Source organism: Boleophthalmus pectinirostris, unplaced genomic scaffold, assembly GCF_026225935.1.
Source record: "Boleophthalmus pectinirostris isolate CB_2022bp ecotype Guang Dong unplaced genomic scaffold, ASM2622593v1 HiC_scaffold_19, whole genome shotgun sequence".
NCBI classification, from domain to species: Eukaryota; Metazoa; Chordata; class Actinopteri; order Gobiiformes; family Gobiidae; genus Boleophthalmus; species Boleophthalmus pectinirostris.
The window spans coordinates 23,102,337-23,117,907 of record NW_026571140.1 but is presented as its reverse complement, the minus strand read 5'-3'; the positions used below and the strand labels follow the sequence as shown (position 1 = coordinate 23,117,907).

Here is a 15,571-nt window from a genome sequence, read left to right as displayed (position 1 = left end):
ACTCTGATTACGTAACGGCGGTACATGTAATCCGTTACTCCCCAACACTGTGTATGTGTAATTGGTTGTAATATTGTATTTATTTTTTGTTTTAATACAACAAGATTTGAGCGGTAGAGGGTTGAATAAGTCACTTCTATTTCTCATTATCCTGCTATTTGATGGTTGTAGCTCTTGCCTATTAATGATACTGTTTACTTAAAGATGGTTTAGTGGGACTAACCTGCCTTTGTTATTTTTGTTTACTGTCATCAACTAGTTTCAGTATTATTGTTTAACATAATATGTCTTTCTAGCAATATATCGTGCATCAAAATTTGTTAATGTGACAGGTCATTTTGTTGTGGTGTAGTGAACTGTATTTGTACACCACTATCTGTTGCAGTATAATTTTCAACTTGGAAAAATAAAAGTAAAGTTATTAATTATAAAATGTATTAAAACATTCTTGAGTTGAATGACACAGCATTTCCCTGCTTAATGTAACAAGGGACTCAACAGCTTGAGACTGAAGTGAAAATGAAAAGCAACACAACGAGAGCTAAAAGCGAATCTTCACAGTTTTTGATGTGCGACACTGAGCTCAGCGTGCCAAGGGGTTCAAGGGAGAGAAGAGGATTTAGGGAGGAGAGAAGTGAGTTAACAAGAGTGACAGGTATAGAAATAGAGGGGAGGAGAAAACACATTTAACACCAAGGTGAATAATGGGAAGTGACAAGCAGCAACTTACAAAACATGAGTAATGAATAACATGATCTTAAATTGTTAAAGACTGTTGCTACGTAGAATGGTGATCATTTATGGTATCTACAAAAATAAAATTAGGTGCAAAAAATTTAAATCTATATAGCGATGGACTTTTAAACATATTTGTCATAAGTGAAAAAGGCAGATTAAAATCCTACTAAATCATCCCATGCCTACTCTACTTTTCTCTGGTCCATATAAATGCTTATAATCTTCATATATAAGCCTATATATAATTAAAGGACTAAAGGACATTTTGTTATGTTACCTCCAGGTCAAGGTGATGGTGCGCGTGTGTCCCGTGTCCCAGTCAGACGAATCCAGCTCCTTCCTCAAAGTCAACCCTAGTAAGAAGCAAATCACCATCATGGACCCAGCGGCCAATCAAACTGCGAGTACGGCTTCACAGAAAAAACCCTCAGCCAATCAAGTTCCTCCAAAGATGTTCACATTTGATGCAGCTTTTCCTCCTGATGCCTCACAGGTAAGTTCGGACTGTGAAAGTAATAGATGTATTTTAGTACCACAAACATGCCTAAGATTCACATGTCCTCAACTGATTAAAGAGAGCGTAACAACTATGACAAAAACACCATTAGAGCTTAATTTCATCTGCCATGACTAAAGGGATTGACTGTAGTTATAACAGAAAATGAGACTAGGTGGATTTCAGTGTTGAAATCAAGTAAGCTACTTGCTAATTTTTCATTCACTGGTGTATGTATGATCTTAATGCTGTCCATAGGTTAGCTGTGTTACATTTCTGGTGTGGTGGGCCTGCCACCTTCATGCTATGGAGATTGTATTACCTTGCATAGATTGTTCCAGACTATGGCATTAAACATATCTCACAGTTATTTTAGTATGGGTGTTTTTTATGCTCAAAATACCCTGAAACATTCTTACTGTGACCAGGGCCGTGATCTGTAACTTGGCCTAGTGGCTCGATCTCCATAAAGATAAATAAGTTTAATGCCATACTGTGGAACGTTTAAAGCAATGCCGTACTATTTCCACAGAGACGGCGTTTCTCCATCAGAAAAGCTTTGCAATTTATTTTACTTTTACTTATGTTTAGCATCTTTATCCAAATGTTTTTATTTCTTATTCATGTTGACTTTATTAAGATGGACTTCCTCTCTAATATGATCACTCCATTATCAGAAAATAAAAAACTTATTTCATTCCTGTCTGCACCCCATGCACCACATTAACTGAGAACAAATATGAATGGCAAAATACTGCCAAAGGACAGTGTTGTACTGATGATGTACATGTTCAGGTTCATGATTGATGCTTTTCTATGTGTGTCTGTTGCTAGGCGGAGGTGTGTGCGGGAACGGTTGCCGAGGTGATTCAGTCCGTTGTGAATGGAGCAGATGGCTGTGTCTTCTGCTTTGGACACTCCAAGCTGGGTAACACACATTCCCCTCTCCCTATCACACACACGCACAGACACACACACACTTGTACACACATGTGAGTCATCTTTGGAGTGTGCGACAGTCTTTTGCCCCTCTGTCTCTCAACTATCGGCGGGGAAAAGAGGCAGGATTAGAGTCTTCCACAGCTCAAAGCCTGCTCTGCTTGCTCATACTGTGTTTCTGGCGTCCTTTCTGTTGTTGTAATCCCTCTGAAGCTGCTTTTAGAGGAGACAACTTGAAAAGGGTCAAGATGAATACAGAGACACAGGGGCAAAGAGACAGCCTCACCATGTACCCATGGCGAATCTGCATAGAATAACAACTGTTGATGCTTTTGACTTGAGATCATTTTTTATGCAAGGACAAATATTAATGCTTTTTTATACAGGAATAGTTTAGCAATAGCTGTTGCATTTTACAATGCCACAATGAACTAATACTTTATTAAGAATGATTCAGGCTTAGTAGCTCCTAATTAATACCCTAACACTAACTCCTAACATTGGGCCTTTAATTATGTAGTTACTAAGCCTGGATCATTTTAACTATTTACTTTTTATAAATTCTTCTTCTAAGTCTTTGTTCATGCGTTATTAAGGGTAATTAAGGTGTAGTTTTTATAAAGTGGTACCAAATTATTTGCTGTGGAAACGAAAGAATGAAAGATATGTAGTTCAAATTGGTGCATGCAAAATGAAGTGTAGTATGACTATGGTTATCTAAAAGAAAGTCAAAGCCTTGAGAGAAAATGTACCAAACTGTTTACCAAGAAAATCATGACAGTCATCCTTGATCCAGCCAGTATAGGAATAGGGCTCTGTTTTACACTCCCATATTTTTTCAGATTAAACCATTGGATGTAATAAACCAACAGATGTCTTTTAATGACTATCGCTCTCCTGTGTGTTAAACCAGCATGTCTTCTACATTACAGATTAGATCCAGGTTGATATGCAGCATGTTCACACATTTTAATTCAGGTGGCAAATATTGACAAACAAGTAACACAACAAGCCTATGATTCACAGAGATTCATACTATTACTATGTACACATACAGCTGTTGTACATCTTACTGTTTTCAACTTGTAATTGACAGACTAATTGGGGGCTCTGGTCTTTTAAACCCCTGTAGAGCTTTTGCATGATGGTGATTGTGAATGCGAGTTTGCACATTCTATTACCCTGACTGATACAGGTGATGTTGTATTGAGGCTCTGACCTTGTTTAAATGGGCCATCATGCTGCCAAAGCCAATGTGATCACTTTTGGATATGGCTGACCCACGGCTATGAGTCATAATGAGGTTGCATTATAGAGGCATTACCTTTTTTCTAATTAAAATCAGCAAGACAAAATGCATTTGTCTTGGCTCTGTGGTCTTAGGCTAAATGGGACACACACATAGACAAATGGATAATGGCTCCAAATGGTTTAGAAATGAATTGATTTTATAGACTCAAACTGTATAATTAAATTCCAGGCTTGGAGCAGTGTCCCATTGATCAGTTATGGACTATATGATTAATATCTATAGTGGCTCATCATCTCTCACTAATAGTGCTTGTGTGTCTATGAAGGAACTATTCATATGATCCATTTTATGTTTTAAAGTGGATTTTGGATTTTGGGCAATTACCAACAGGGGTGGGACAAGACACAATTTCAACAAGATAAGACAAGACACGAGACTAGGTCCATGAGATTGTCTAATCCAAATGTAGTTAGATACCCAGTTGATGAGTGTTTTTCAGTGAGGAAGCTTATTTTCTTTGTCATGAAGGATACGCTCAGGAAAACAGTAACAGAACAATGGGAAATTAGAGCGTAGCTGAGAAATTATTCCCACCATTGAACAAATCACACACAGTTGTCTCATTAGAATCACACCAGATATTTGATATTGTCATGTTTTACAAGTGCAGGAGGGACTTTTAAGCATCACGTATGGCACTGTTTTGCTCAATGTGTGAGCTATGCTCTTGACATCAGCTATTGTCTAGTATTAAAAGGGACAATGCTATTGGACTGGATATATATTCTCTGTATGCTCTCATAATTTATTATGCATTTCCTGTCAATGCAGGGAAATCCCATACAATGATTGGCCATGATGACTCCCTCCAGACTCTGGGTATCATCCCCTGTGCAATCTCCTGGCTTTTTAAACTCATCAATGAAAGAAAGGAGAAGACCGGAGCTCGCTTCTCTGTGCGCGTCTCTGCAGTGGAGGTCACTATCTGCAGCTGCATGTGTTTAGAATTATTGGAGTCTTAGTGTGCATGGGTATGATATGTTATTGATACTGTCTTTGCACTTCAGGTTTGGGGGAAGGAGGAGAACCTGAAGGATCTTCTTTCTGAAGTGGCCACAGGCAGTTTACAGGACGGACAGTCGCCTGGTGTCTACCTCTGTGAGGACCCCATCTGTGGCATGCAGGTACACATTTGTTGCAAGTAGGTTAATCACAGAATCACTAAACAACTGGTGTTATAGCTGTCTGTTGTAATATTTGCAAATGCATTGGCATTGTATCAGAATGCTGTCGCTTTATTCCAAGGCGCAAGGCTCACTTTTTTCTGTAAACATACAAATTGTGCTTTTCTAATTGAGACAGAAACAGCAAATAATCTGTCATCCTAAACTGGAATTAACACTAATTAACAGCCAATTATAATGTCAAAGTTAATAAATAATTGTTTTATGGAGAAATGTTTGTATTACTCCATAAAACAGTTTGTTCACTGCCTTTGCTGCAGGATGTCAGGGTTCAATTCCCCCATGGAGTGCCAACAAGCTCCAGTCACAGAATGTGGCATGTTGGGTCAGGAAATGCATATGGCATATAAAATTAGGAATAATACATGGTGTCTACTGCTGAAACAAAGTCATGTTCCCTTGTAGTATGATAATTAGGTCTGTAACAGCCAAAAGTACCCATAGATTTCACGGCTTCACAATTACCCAGTGAACTCTTGATCCTAATGTGTGTGCTAGCGGTTCAGGATGTAATGTTTATGGGATTAGTGATCTTGATACAAGCACATCTGTGTAATCCCAGTCTAATCTCACCTAATCTCATCACTAATGATATCCTGCGGTAGAACCCACAAGGCCAGCCCCTCTCTCTTTCTCAGTGAAAAACAACACTTTCCGGGTGTCTCTTTTATCATCTGGTCACTACAAGCTGCTTCATTATCACCTACAACTCTGCCAGACAGTCACACCACATTGTTTTGCTTCCTACACGTTCACAGCTCCAGAACCAGTCTGAACTGAGAGCGCCCACCCCAGAGAAGGCTGCCTGGTTCCTGGACGCGGCGTTAGCAGCACGGCATAGCAGTCAGCGCCCTTACACCAGCGAGGAGGAGCAACGCAACTCACACATGCTGTTCACACTGCACATTTACCAGTATCGCATGGAAAAGACTGGCAAGGGAGGAAGTGAGTTCTGCTTGTGTTACTAAAGTTTACAATATGTGACAATGCTGTTGCGGCTTTTAAAATAAATCCATCATGGACTGGGGAGTCATTTAACCAAAATTTGCCAATGTGGTGAACTGAAGAATTTATTTATTTTTTTTATTTTAATTCAAACACGTAGTAAGTGATATGGTTTACATGCATCGGTTGATAGTATTTGAAATACTTAAATAGGACAAACTTTCAGAGTTAGTTTAGACTACTTTATACTAGTATAACAATAATGACAATGCTGATAAGTGTTAGATTTAGACTTGGACAAACTTTATTGATTCACAAAGGAAATTACTTAGACACAGTCGTTTACAAGTGTTAGTGTTATTATTAGTTAGAAAACACAGAGGAAAAAAACTGCAGTTAATTTGATCTTTGTGTACCTTTTTCAGTGTCTGGAGGTCGTAGCCGGCTGCACCTTCTGGACCTAGGCAGTTGTGATGCGCGAGTGCTGGAAGGAGGAGGAGGAGGTGGAGGAGGAAAGACCAGGGAGAACATGGCTAGCCCCGCCCCGCTCTGCCTCTCATTATCTGCTTTGGGCAACGTCATCCTGGCACTAGTCAATGGCAGCAAGCACATCCCATACAAGTAAATGTCATGCATTAAAACACTGGCATAACATGGGTCCCTTGTGAATTCACAGGAATGGAGGTGTAAAGCTTGGAGAGAGAGGAAGAGAAGAAAGGTTCAGAACAACACTGACTTAATGTCATAAACAACAACAGATGCTGTTACATATTCATCATAGTTAGTTAGCACCTTAACTGAAAAGCAATGACAAAAAATACAATGACATTGTAAAAATAATAGATTAAATTGGACATACACATACATGTACCATACACAGCAGTGCATCCTTATATTACCGTTCAAATCCAGCTTTCATGTCATTTAGCCTGCCGTGCATGCAGTTAATTTAATCACCAGATTTTACATTTAAATTGCAAAACAGCCTTGTGTAGTGCTGAGCGTGTAAGGCTGGTTCGAATGCTGTCGGATTATAAAAGGGCTGGGTGCAATTTAATAATGGAGGGAGTATTACTGCTGTTGCTCCAAAGGCGACTGGCATTACAGCACTGTCACTCCTTATACAGAGCTCAACATGAATATGCAAGAAATGTATTGTCTAGTCAATGGAATACGGGATGAGGTTACACTGTTTAAGAGCCTTTTTTGTAGATGTGTTAGCACAGTATTAATTTAGTTTATAATTCAAATTGTTTAGGTTGAATATACATTTTTAACATTTCCAAACAAACTAGGAAGGCCTTGTGACAACTTAGATTACTGAAAATATCTAGTTGATTCATTTGTCCGTTAATGTATTACAGCATTTATTATTTGACAGATAAACATGAACAAATGTTGGTTACTCAAACTACAGTGCATAAATCCCTTTTGGAATAACCAGCTCAAATCCAAGAGATTACCACTGAGTGTAACCACTGAACCCACAATGTCTCTTACTGTCAAATCTCTCCCTATTTGAAATCCTTTTCCTTTCTTCCAAGTTCTATTAAGTTGAGCTATATTCTAAAATGGAGCTGGGTGTTATGGTGCAAAATTTTGCCTTTTACTTTGGGTAAGGCAAACTGGCATTGTCTCACACTGACAGAATGAATAATTTTCACATTTACACACAATAATAGACCTTTACCTGCATTTGTAGTAGAACCTCATTAAATGGTGAACCAGTTCTACAATGCCCCATCACTTTGGGTCCCAGTTTGACTCCTAATCCCTGTCCTGTCCCAGTTCTGTTGCTAGGTAACCAGTGATTTCATGTTCAGGACAATATTGGATGTTGTGAATTTGTAGCTTTTCTGTTTTGAAAAAAAAAAAACAACAAAAAAAAAAAACACCAGACATGTGTTCCTCATTCTGTAAAGGGCTGCAATTTAGAAACTCTTATATACTAGATAATTATATTAAACAAATTCTCTGTATCTTTGGCAGTGTCGTGTTGCATTGATAACCATAATATAATGTTCCCTCATGAGGAAATCTAAAACCCATAGCCTCATTGGGATAATTTCAGCTCAAAAATTGCCTCCATTATAAAGCAGGAAATTCCTTTAATAGCCAGTAACTACTGCCTTTATATTTATCCACACTGATTTACTTCCCACTGTGAGATCAAGTCCAGGCATTTTTAAATGCACAAACATTTTCATTAAGTTATAAAACCAGAAATATCAGTGAAATTAAGATATAACTGCTCCTTAACATGGAATGTCTCATAGTATGGCATTAATCTTTTATACTTTGCATTTATTGTATGCAATTACAGGTGTTTGTTACTCAAAAATACCCCGCAAATGATGTATTCATACTGTGAGTGAGGTCGCCTCTCCACAGATCTGACACATGACTTGGCCTGGTGAAATCACCTACTTGTCTCCATGAATATAGATCTAAGTTTAATGCCATATGGTGAAATAATCTAGTGAAAGCAATGTCATCTCTGTGGAAGATCAGCAGGTGACGGACCAATCACCAGAAATTTTCATGCTGAAATCATGCTTAATGTAGGACCTACAACATGTTATGTGTCACAGTGATCAAAGACTTGCTGTCTTTGAATCGAACAGACTAATAGATGAACAGACATAACAGACATGTCTAATTAACTTCAAGAAGGAAAGCAACACAAAAAAGGGAGAAGAATAGTTTCTTGACGCCTGATACTGCCAACAGAAAAGAGCAGACTAGAATTCAAGTATGAGAAAGTGGAGGTCAGCAAACACTAGGTTCAGTTTGTGTGTGTGTGTGTGTGTGCGGGGGTGTGCGTGTGTATGCGTGTGTGTGCGCGCGCGTGTGTGTGCGTGTGTGTGTCAGTGTGTGAGACAAGGCCACTGGCTGTGTTTTTTGAATAGGGGGGAACTGTTTGTGAAAAGTGTTGAGCCACTGCGGAGCTACTCAAAGTCAGGCTGCAGGCCTACACACACACATGCACATACACACACACACACACACAATCATAATGATGATATAAAACATTGTGAATGATTGCAATAGCCCACCCAGGAGACACTTTAAAACATGCAGTTTAGTTTTACTTTTTTTCACTCGGGGGCCATAAATCACCTTCTAGGGATAGCTATGAAAAATAATCTGCACTTCTAGTCAGACTTGGTGGCTTTAATCAGGAGTGGCATTGATCAATAAATATCAATAGTGGCTTTCTGAGTCTGCAACCTGTTGTCTGGTGAGTCATAATTATTGTGTATGTCTAGCTTCTACTAACAGAAAAATTCAGCATCAATTGGCTATTATTAATTCATTGTCACATGTCACATGTGTGTGGGTGTCTGGACTGAAATCGATCCATTTGGTCCTTTATTTTTTACTGTCTGCGCATTGATGCTCATGTCTGGCTGTATGTCTGTTTTAAGGGACAGCAAGCTCACCATGTTGCTAAGAGAGTCGCTAGGCAACATGAACTGCCGGACCACCATGATTGCTCACATCTCTGCCTCACCCAGAGACTTCTCAGAAACGCTCTCCACCATCCAGATTGCATCCCGTGTCCTCCGCATGAAAAAGAAGAAAACCAAAGTCTCTGTGGTGAGTTTGAAATATTTATCTGCTTCACAAATGCTGTAATTTGCTGGTTTTAATTATATTACTTATTTTACTTAATTTAGGTAAAGTTAGTGCAAGGTAACGCAAAGTGAACACAGAAAAGTTCACTATGTTTATTCAGTTATCTAATTGCAATGTTATCAATATGAAGGGAGATCACCTAACAAACCTTAACCTTAACCATTATTTTGCCATAAAGCAATAGATTTTCAATTCTGTGTTAGTTTAAGAATTGTTACATGACATTTTGAACCATACATGCATGATACAGAGGTTGCAGTTTTGTTAATTTATTTCTTTATCATTCCGAGTACAGATCTGTGGGTGGATATAGGGGGTAGGTGGAAACTGGGATTTTCTGAGCACTCAAGCCTCAAATGCCACCCTGCTCAAACATACATGAATCAATCATAGAAGTCAAGTGTTTAAACTAAGGCAGAGAATGTTGTTCCCTTTCTATATCAGTCGTATAAAAATCCTTAAATCAAAACTTTGACTTGTCCCTATAGCAGTACACATCCAGTTCATCTGGAGGAGAGAGCTCATGTGAAGAGGGCCGTATGCGGCGGCCCACTCACCTGCGGGCCTTCCATCAACGTGGAGATACAGACACGGACTTGCCCTTGCTCCGCCTCTCCAGTGACCAGGACGAGTACTCTAGTAGCGAACAGTCCTGCGATACGGTGATCTATGTCGGTCCAAACGGGGCTGCTGTATCAGACAGAGAACTGACTGACAATGAAGGACCACCTGAATTTGTGCCAATTATTCCAGCTTTGCTTCGTGGTAAGACATTGGAGCAGCAAAACCAGACAGCAGGAGTAGCCAATAAGGTACTTCATTAAACCACATTTCAGGGCACATCTTGAGGTGTAATTAAATAATAACAGAGGGCTTCTTCTTGTACTATTAGTCAGAGAGTCAGGACCAGCCTAGTGCCCCATCCCACCCACAGTGTGGCCAGTCACTGCTGGGTCAGCCTCTGCCCCCTGTCCCAGAGGAGGGAGCTGAGTGTCTCAAGTGTAACACATTTGCAGAGCTGCAAGAGAGACTGGACTGCATTGATGGCAGTGAGGAGGTAAAAGCTCATCTTTTATTGTTGTAATTATGCAAATAACACCAAGAAGAAAATGGAAGTCTTCTCTGTAGTTGATTGCATATCAAACGTTGCAAATGCAAGAGGAGTGTTTTTGCTTTCAAGACATGATTACTTTGTGAGCCCCTCTGTTCTTTCTCTTCTATATTAACAAGATATTCAACAGATTTTACAGTTATAACATGGAATTGCTTTTTAGGCCTGAGCGCCAGAGGCTGGCAAAGGGCCTATTAGTATCGCAAAGCGATGCTCCTAGTTTATATTTCTTCCCATAAATAATGCATTTGTTTAGGTGGCGAAGTTTCCCTTTGAAGAAGTTCCTGTGAACAGACAAGGAGTAAAATATGAAGCATGTCCCCCTTCTGCTGTCCCAAACCCCACACTGTCTGCTCCTCGCACAGATACTGGTAAAGATTTAGTGTGATATCTCTTTCCAAACCACAAATTTTTCACATATATGAGACACCTGTTATTTTTCTTCATTAATTTTCAGATGGCTCTAAGAGAAGGACTAATGACCAGCAGTTGCAGGACATAAAGGAGGTGGTGGAGGAGGCAGAGCTAGCTCAAACCATGATCCACAACCTGACACAGAGGTCCGGATCCCCCATTGTCACCTGCACCAGGAGTGTGCCCGGCAGCAGCAGCAGCACCTCTAACCCTCTACTCAGAGCCAAGAGCGCCCAGCTACATGACAGGTTATGACTTTTAATGATTACTTCTGGCACAATATTTTGCCAAGAGTCAAGTCAAGTTGTGTTTTTCTTGGTGCACATGTTGTAATGTTTCTCTTGTCTCTAAATAGTAGAGAAAGTCTAAATGGAGGAAGTAATGGAGAAGGAAAGACCCGCACACTGGGATCACCACGCCTGGGCATTGCCAGTCTCACCAAAACTGCAGAATACAGGTGGGAGACCCATTCTGTACATAAAGAATTAATAAATTGAACCAAGCATTTCCATAGGTTTACATGATTTCTACTGCCCATTAATTTCTACAGACCCCCGTCATCTCCGTCTCAGCGCTGTAAAGTGTACACACAGAAGTGTGTTATGCCCACAACCCCCCCTCTGTCCTCCAACACTCTGGCTCAGGATGGACAGGCCACAGAGGCACAGGCCTCAGACAGTGAGTGCATTAACTGTAATACTATCTCCACTTATATCTGTTCTTTTTTTATTAATTTTATTAAGGATTAAGGACTTTTTATTAAGGACTTATTAAGGACTTATTAAGGACTTTTTATTAAAGATTAATACTATAATCCTACCGTTGACAGTTGTTAATAAAACCTCAGATTACTGTTCTTAATTAATATATTGTATGCTCTTGTACAGTACCTCCGACATAAAGATCCATTTTCCTGAGATATAAATAAATATTTGTAGACAGAAATATTTCCTGGGACCGTTTTGTATTGTATTGTATTAGCATACCAGACCAAATCCCTGATTTTGCCAAATGTATGTTTGTGATTTTGTAGACAGCTTGGCTGCAGATAGTGGTCGCTCGTCCACAGACTCTGTGTTGTCCAGGACTTCTCCTGTTGGCATGAGTCCACAAGTGAAAGAGACAGCTCCGTCTCTGTCAGCCAGTCTGGGCTCAGCAGAGACACTGTGTGACGATGATGTACCCCCAATACCTCTAGACATGCACAAAGATGGTAACTATTACTCCAAGTGGTCTTTTTACAGTCAGTAATAACACATAAGACATTTATGACTTTTATTCCAAAACCTATTCAGGCTCAAGTCCAACAGCCGATACCCAGATGCATAATAAGAATGGACTGGGACACCCTGATAGTGAGGCGTGCCTTGCTGTTACAACAATTACAGACATACAGAAACATGGGCCAAGCAGCATCATCAGCTTCACCAGCGACGGTGACTCTCTCACTGGAACAGTTTCCCAAGAGGTCAATGGGGCTGTGCAGGAGTACCATGTTCCCTTCACTACCTCAGGGGTAACAGACGTTGTGGCCATGGCAGAGGTAATAGCATGAAGAGCTGTAGCATTTTTTAAAATTTATGTAAGATTCTTTTAGTAGATGATGTGTGTACATTGCTGTTGTGCAAAACATGTATTTGATTGTTACAGGTTGCCATGGCAAAGTTACGTGTTGAAGGTGAGGCCTTGGCCACAGTTATGTCCAGTTGTGCTTCTCCAATGTCTTCATGGATGAGTGATCTGAGCATGTGCAGTGAGGCTGACCAGTCTCTCCACAGCTTCAGCCAATCTCAGAGTCAGCAGGGAGAAGCCATGGCTGAAACTGAACAGAATGTGTCACTTGGATCAAAAGAATTAGAGCAGACAGAAAATGAAAGTAATAAACAAACATTAACCAAAAACAAGCTACGTAAGTTGCCTCCACCAATGACTAAAACTACGATCCAAACTCTAGTCGGACCATTTAAAGCTACCATTAGCGTTCACCCGTGTGTAGCTGTAAAACCAATGGTAATAAAAGAGCCCTCAGTCCTCTCCTCACCAGTCAAAGGCAGTCTAATTAAAGAACCCATCAAATGCAGCACACCACTCAGCGGCTCTGTGTCCAGTGAGATGAGCTTTGAAGATCCCTGGTTAAAACGTGGCTTTGAAGAAGGCACGATCCCCGAGCTTGTCTGTGAAGTGAAGCCTGAAAAGAGGGAAGCAGAACATTCTCAAGTTAACCAGAGTCCAGGGCAAGAGCGAGGGGCAGAGTTTAGATGGTAAGTATGGATGCATGTATGGACTGTGTTTAATAATACAGCTTATATTATGTTGATTAACTTTGTCTTTCAAGAGTAGTGACTCAATACAAATATATTCTTGTCCTACCAGGTGGTCACCAGAACACCTTTGGGAGTGATGTTGTGTTGTCTCCAGATTCCATTAAACGAGTAGGGGATGGTTGTGAGATTATGGCAGTTGTTGCTCAGGGTGACTGCCTCACCACTGTCTACAACCCAGACATTCACCAGACGGCCAGTCTGCCACGTGGATGGCACCGCATCAACCGCCATGATGGGTTAGACTACTCTGAGTACAGAAATCTCAATGTAACTTCCTCAACTCCCTGCAGCCCACGTGCAACACTTGACAGGCGGGGGTCCAATGGAAAAATTGGCTTTTTCTCACAGAAAAGAGGCGGAATCCCTCCTTTGCCGCCAGTACGCAAATCCAGTTTAGATCAGAGGAACCGAGCAGCCAGCCCCCTCCACCAGCCTGGGGCCACTCTCCAGGATGAAGCGTGTATTTCTGCTGGTGTCACAAGGCAGCGTGGTGCAAGCATCGACAGCAGCAGACTCTTCAGTGCCAAACTGGAACAGCTCGCCACAAGGACCAACTCTCTGGGCCGCACTGGCTCCTATACTGGCTCGTACCATTACGACTGCTTCTCCCTGGAGAGGGGGGAGAGCCTCCGAACAGGAGCCAGAGGGGACAATGCTATGCCTCGAACGGGCCGCAGTCTCATCCGCACTGGATCACTGTCCTCCACAGGTACCACCAGCCCAAGTTTTACTCCCATCCTGGGCCCAAGCAGTGCTCCACAATCACCAGCTAAAACCAGTAGCCAGTCAAAAATCTCTGCTGTCAGTAAGCTGCTCATGACCAGCCCCAAAGGCCGCAGTCTGTCTGCTTCAAGCACAAAAACATTGAGTTTCTCCACAAAGTCTTTAAGCACTTCTAACAGTCGCAGCTCAAGCCTTCCACCCAATGGAAAGGTATTGAGATTTAAAACTATGTCACAAATGCATATTGTCTTTAGTTTTCATTAACTCTTCTGTCTTCTTCAGTCTCCAAATCCATCAGTGCCAGGGTCTGTTCAACAGCAGGGTCCCACCCTTGGGTCCTGGTCCACACAATCTTTGAGCCGCAGTCGAGGGGGAGGTCTGGCTGCTAAACTGCCCCTCAGAGCGGTCAACGGGCGCATCTCCGAGCTGCTCCAGGGCAGTGCAGGCTCCAGGGCCAGGGCACAGACCCAAGGAGGAGGCTCCGAACTTGCTGAGGACAAGAACACTGCTGGGGCAAAGTTAGTTTATTTTCTACAATATATTATATATATTATCTAATGACGCATGTGAATCTTAATTAGTGTGCTGTTTTTTGGTATGTTATGACAGTTTTGATTTCTTTTTTAATTTACTCTAGTTCTAGTGGAACAACAGTGAGTGCTGGCCCAGTAGAGGAGAGACCTTCTGGGATTCAAACCTTACCCTCTCCGTACAGCAAGATCACAGCTCCCAGAAAACCACACCGGTGCAGCAGTGGCCATGCCAGTGACAACAGGTAACCTAGAAACAATGGGGAATAAAAAAATATTATTTATACTTTTAACTGTAAATTGATGTTGTGTGTGCCTAACAGTAGTGTGCTGAGTGGAGAACTGCCCCCGGCCATGGGTAAGACGGCCCTGTTTTATCATAGTGGGGGCAGCAGTGGCTATGAGAGCATGCTCCGAGACAGCAGTGAGAACACAGGGAGCACCTCCTCTGCCCAGGATTCTCTGAGCGACCACAGCACGGCCACCTCCTCTTCACGACGAAGCTCCAAAAGCAGCAAAAAGAGTCGCAGCAACACAGGTCTCCAAATAACACACACTTTATTTAATGGTTTCAAGCATGGAGGAGAAATGTACTAATGCTCCATAATAAACTGTAAAGCAAGGGACCCTGACTGTAAAATTACCCACACTACCCCTCAATGTGGGCCACAGTGGACAAATTGCAAAAGCTGTAGTTGGAGAATGAGGCAGGTAGGAAAGGTGACCCTGAGCACCCATCTGTGAAATGGTAACGGAATTGTGCTGGTGCAGCTTCTAATGAATACGGCATATATTCCCCAAGACTGTAGCGTGGAGAGCCTGTTAATGGCCTCTGCAATACACTGAGAGAATGGATCTGTGCTTGTGATCAGATCAGACAGAGGCTTGCCTGTGCCTTATTAGTGATATAAATTGGAATAATCTTCACCAAGCGTATGTTGTGAATGCTCTGTACATCCTATCCAGTTATCTTTAAACCAAATCTAAGGGTTTTCTGTGTCACATTTTCACATGCCCAAATACCTCCACTGATTAGACTTAATGAACTTGTTTTTCACTTTTTATCTCCTCTCTGCATGTTTCCTATCTTTCCAACTCAATTTCCCAGCACTTCTTATCCCATGGCCAGCTCCAGTTCCCTCATGTGCTGACTCCTTCTCCATAATGAAATACAAATGTCTCTGCTTGACCTTTCTGCTCTGCCCGGAGACCAACA

The 15,571-nt window shown here is 41.4% G+C and overlaps 1 protein-coding gene across 1 annotated transcript in view; it reads left to right on the top strand.

Annotated features, from left to right (window-relative positions):
- kif26ba (kinesin family member 26Ba) overlaps positions 1-15,571 on the top strand; it is a 75,563-nt gene that overhangs the window by 56,405 nt on the left and 3,587 nt on the right. The window contains 21 exon segments of the mRNA XM_020938965.2: positions 1,022-1,231; positions 2,069-2,162; positions 4,257-4,402; positions 4,493-4,609; positions 5,428-5,614; positions 6,040-6,235; positions 9,043-9,214; positions 9,742-10,065; positions 10,146-10,310; positions 10,621-10,735; positions 10,822-11,026; positions 11,134-11,235; positions 11,329-11,456; positions 11,812-11,991; positions 12,074-12,321; positions 12,429-12,992; positions 12,994-13,066; positions 13,152-14,035; positions 14,108-14,343; positions 14,463-14,600; positions 14,679-14,893. Coding sequence (XP_020794624.2) covers positions 1,022-1,231; positions 2,069-2,162; positions 4,257-4,402; positions 4,493-4,609; positions 5,428-5,614; positions 6,040-6,235; positions 9,043-9,214; positions 9,742-10,065; positions 10,146-10,310; positions 10,621-10,735; positions 10,822-11,026; positions 11,134-11,235; positions 11,329-11,456; positions 11,812-11,991; positions 12,074-12,321; positions 12,429-12,992; positions 12,994-13,066; positions 13,152-14,035; positions 14,108-14,343; positions 14,463-14,600; positions 14,679-14,893 — 4,699 coding nt within the window.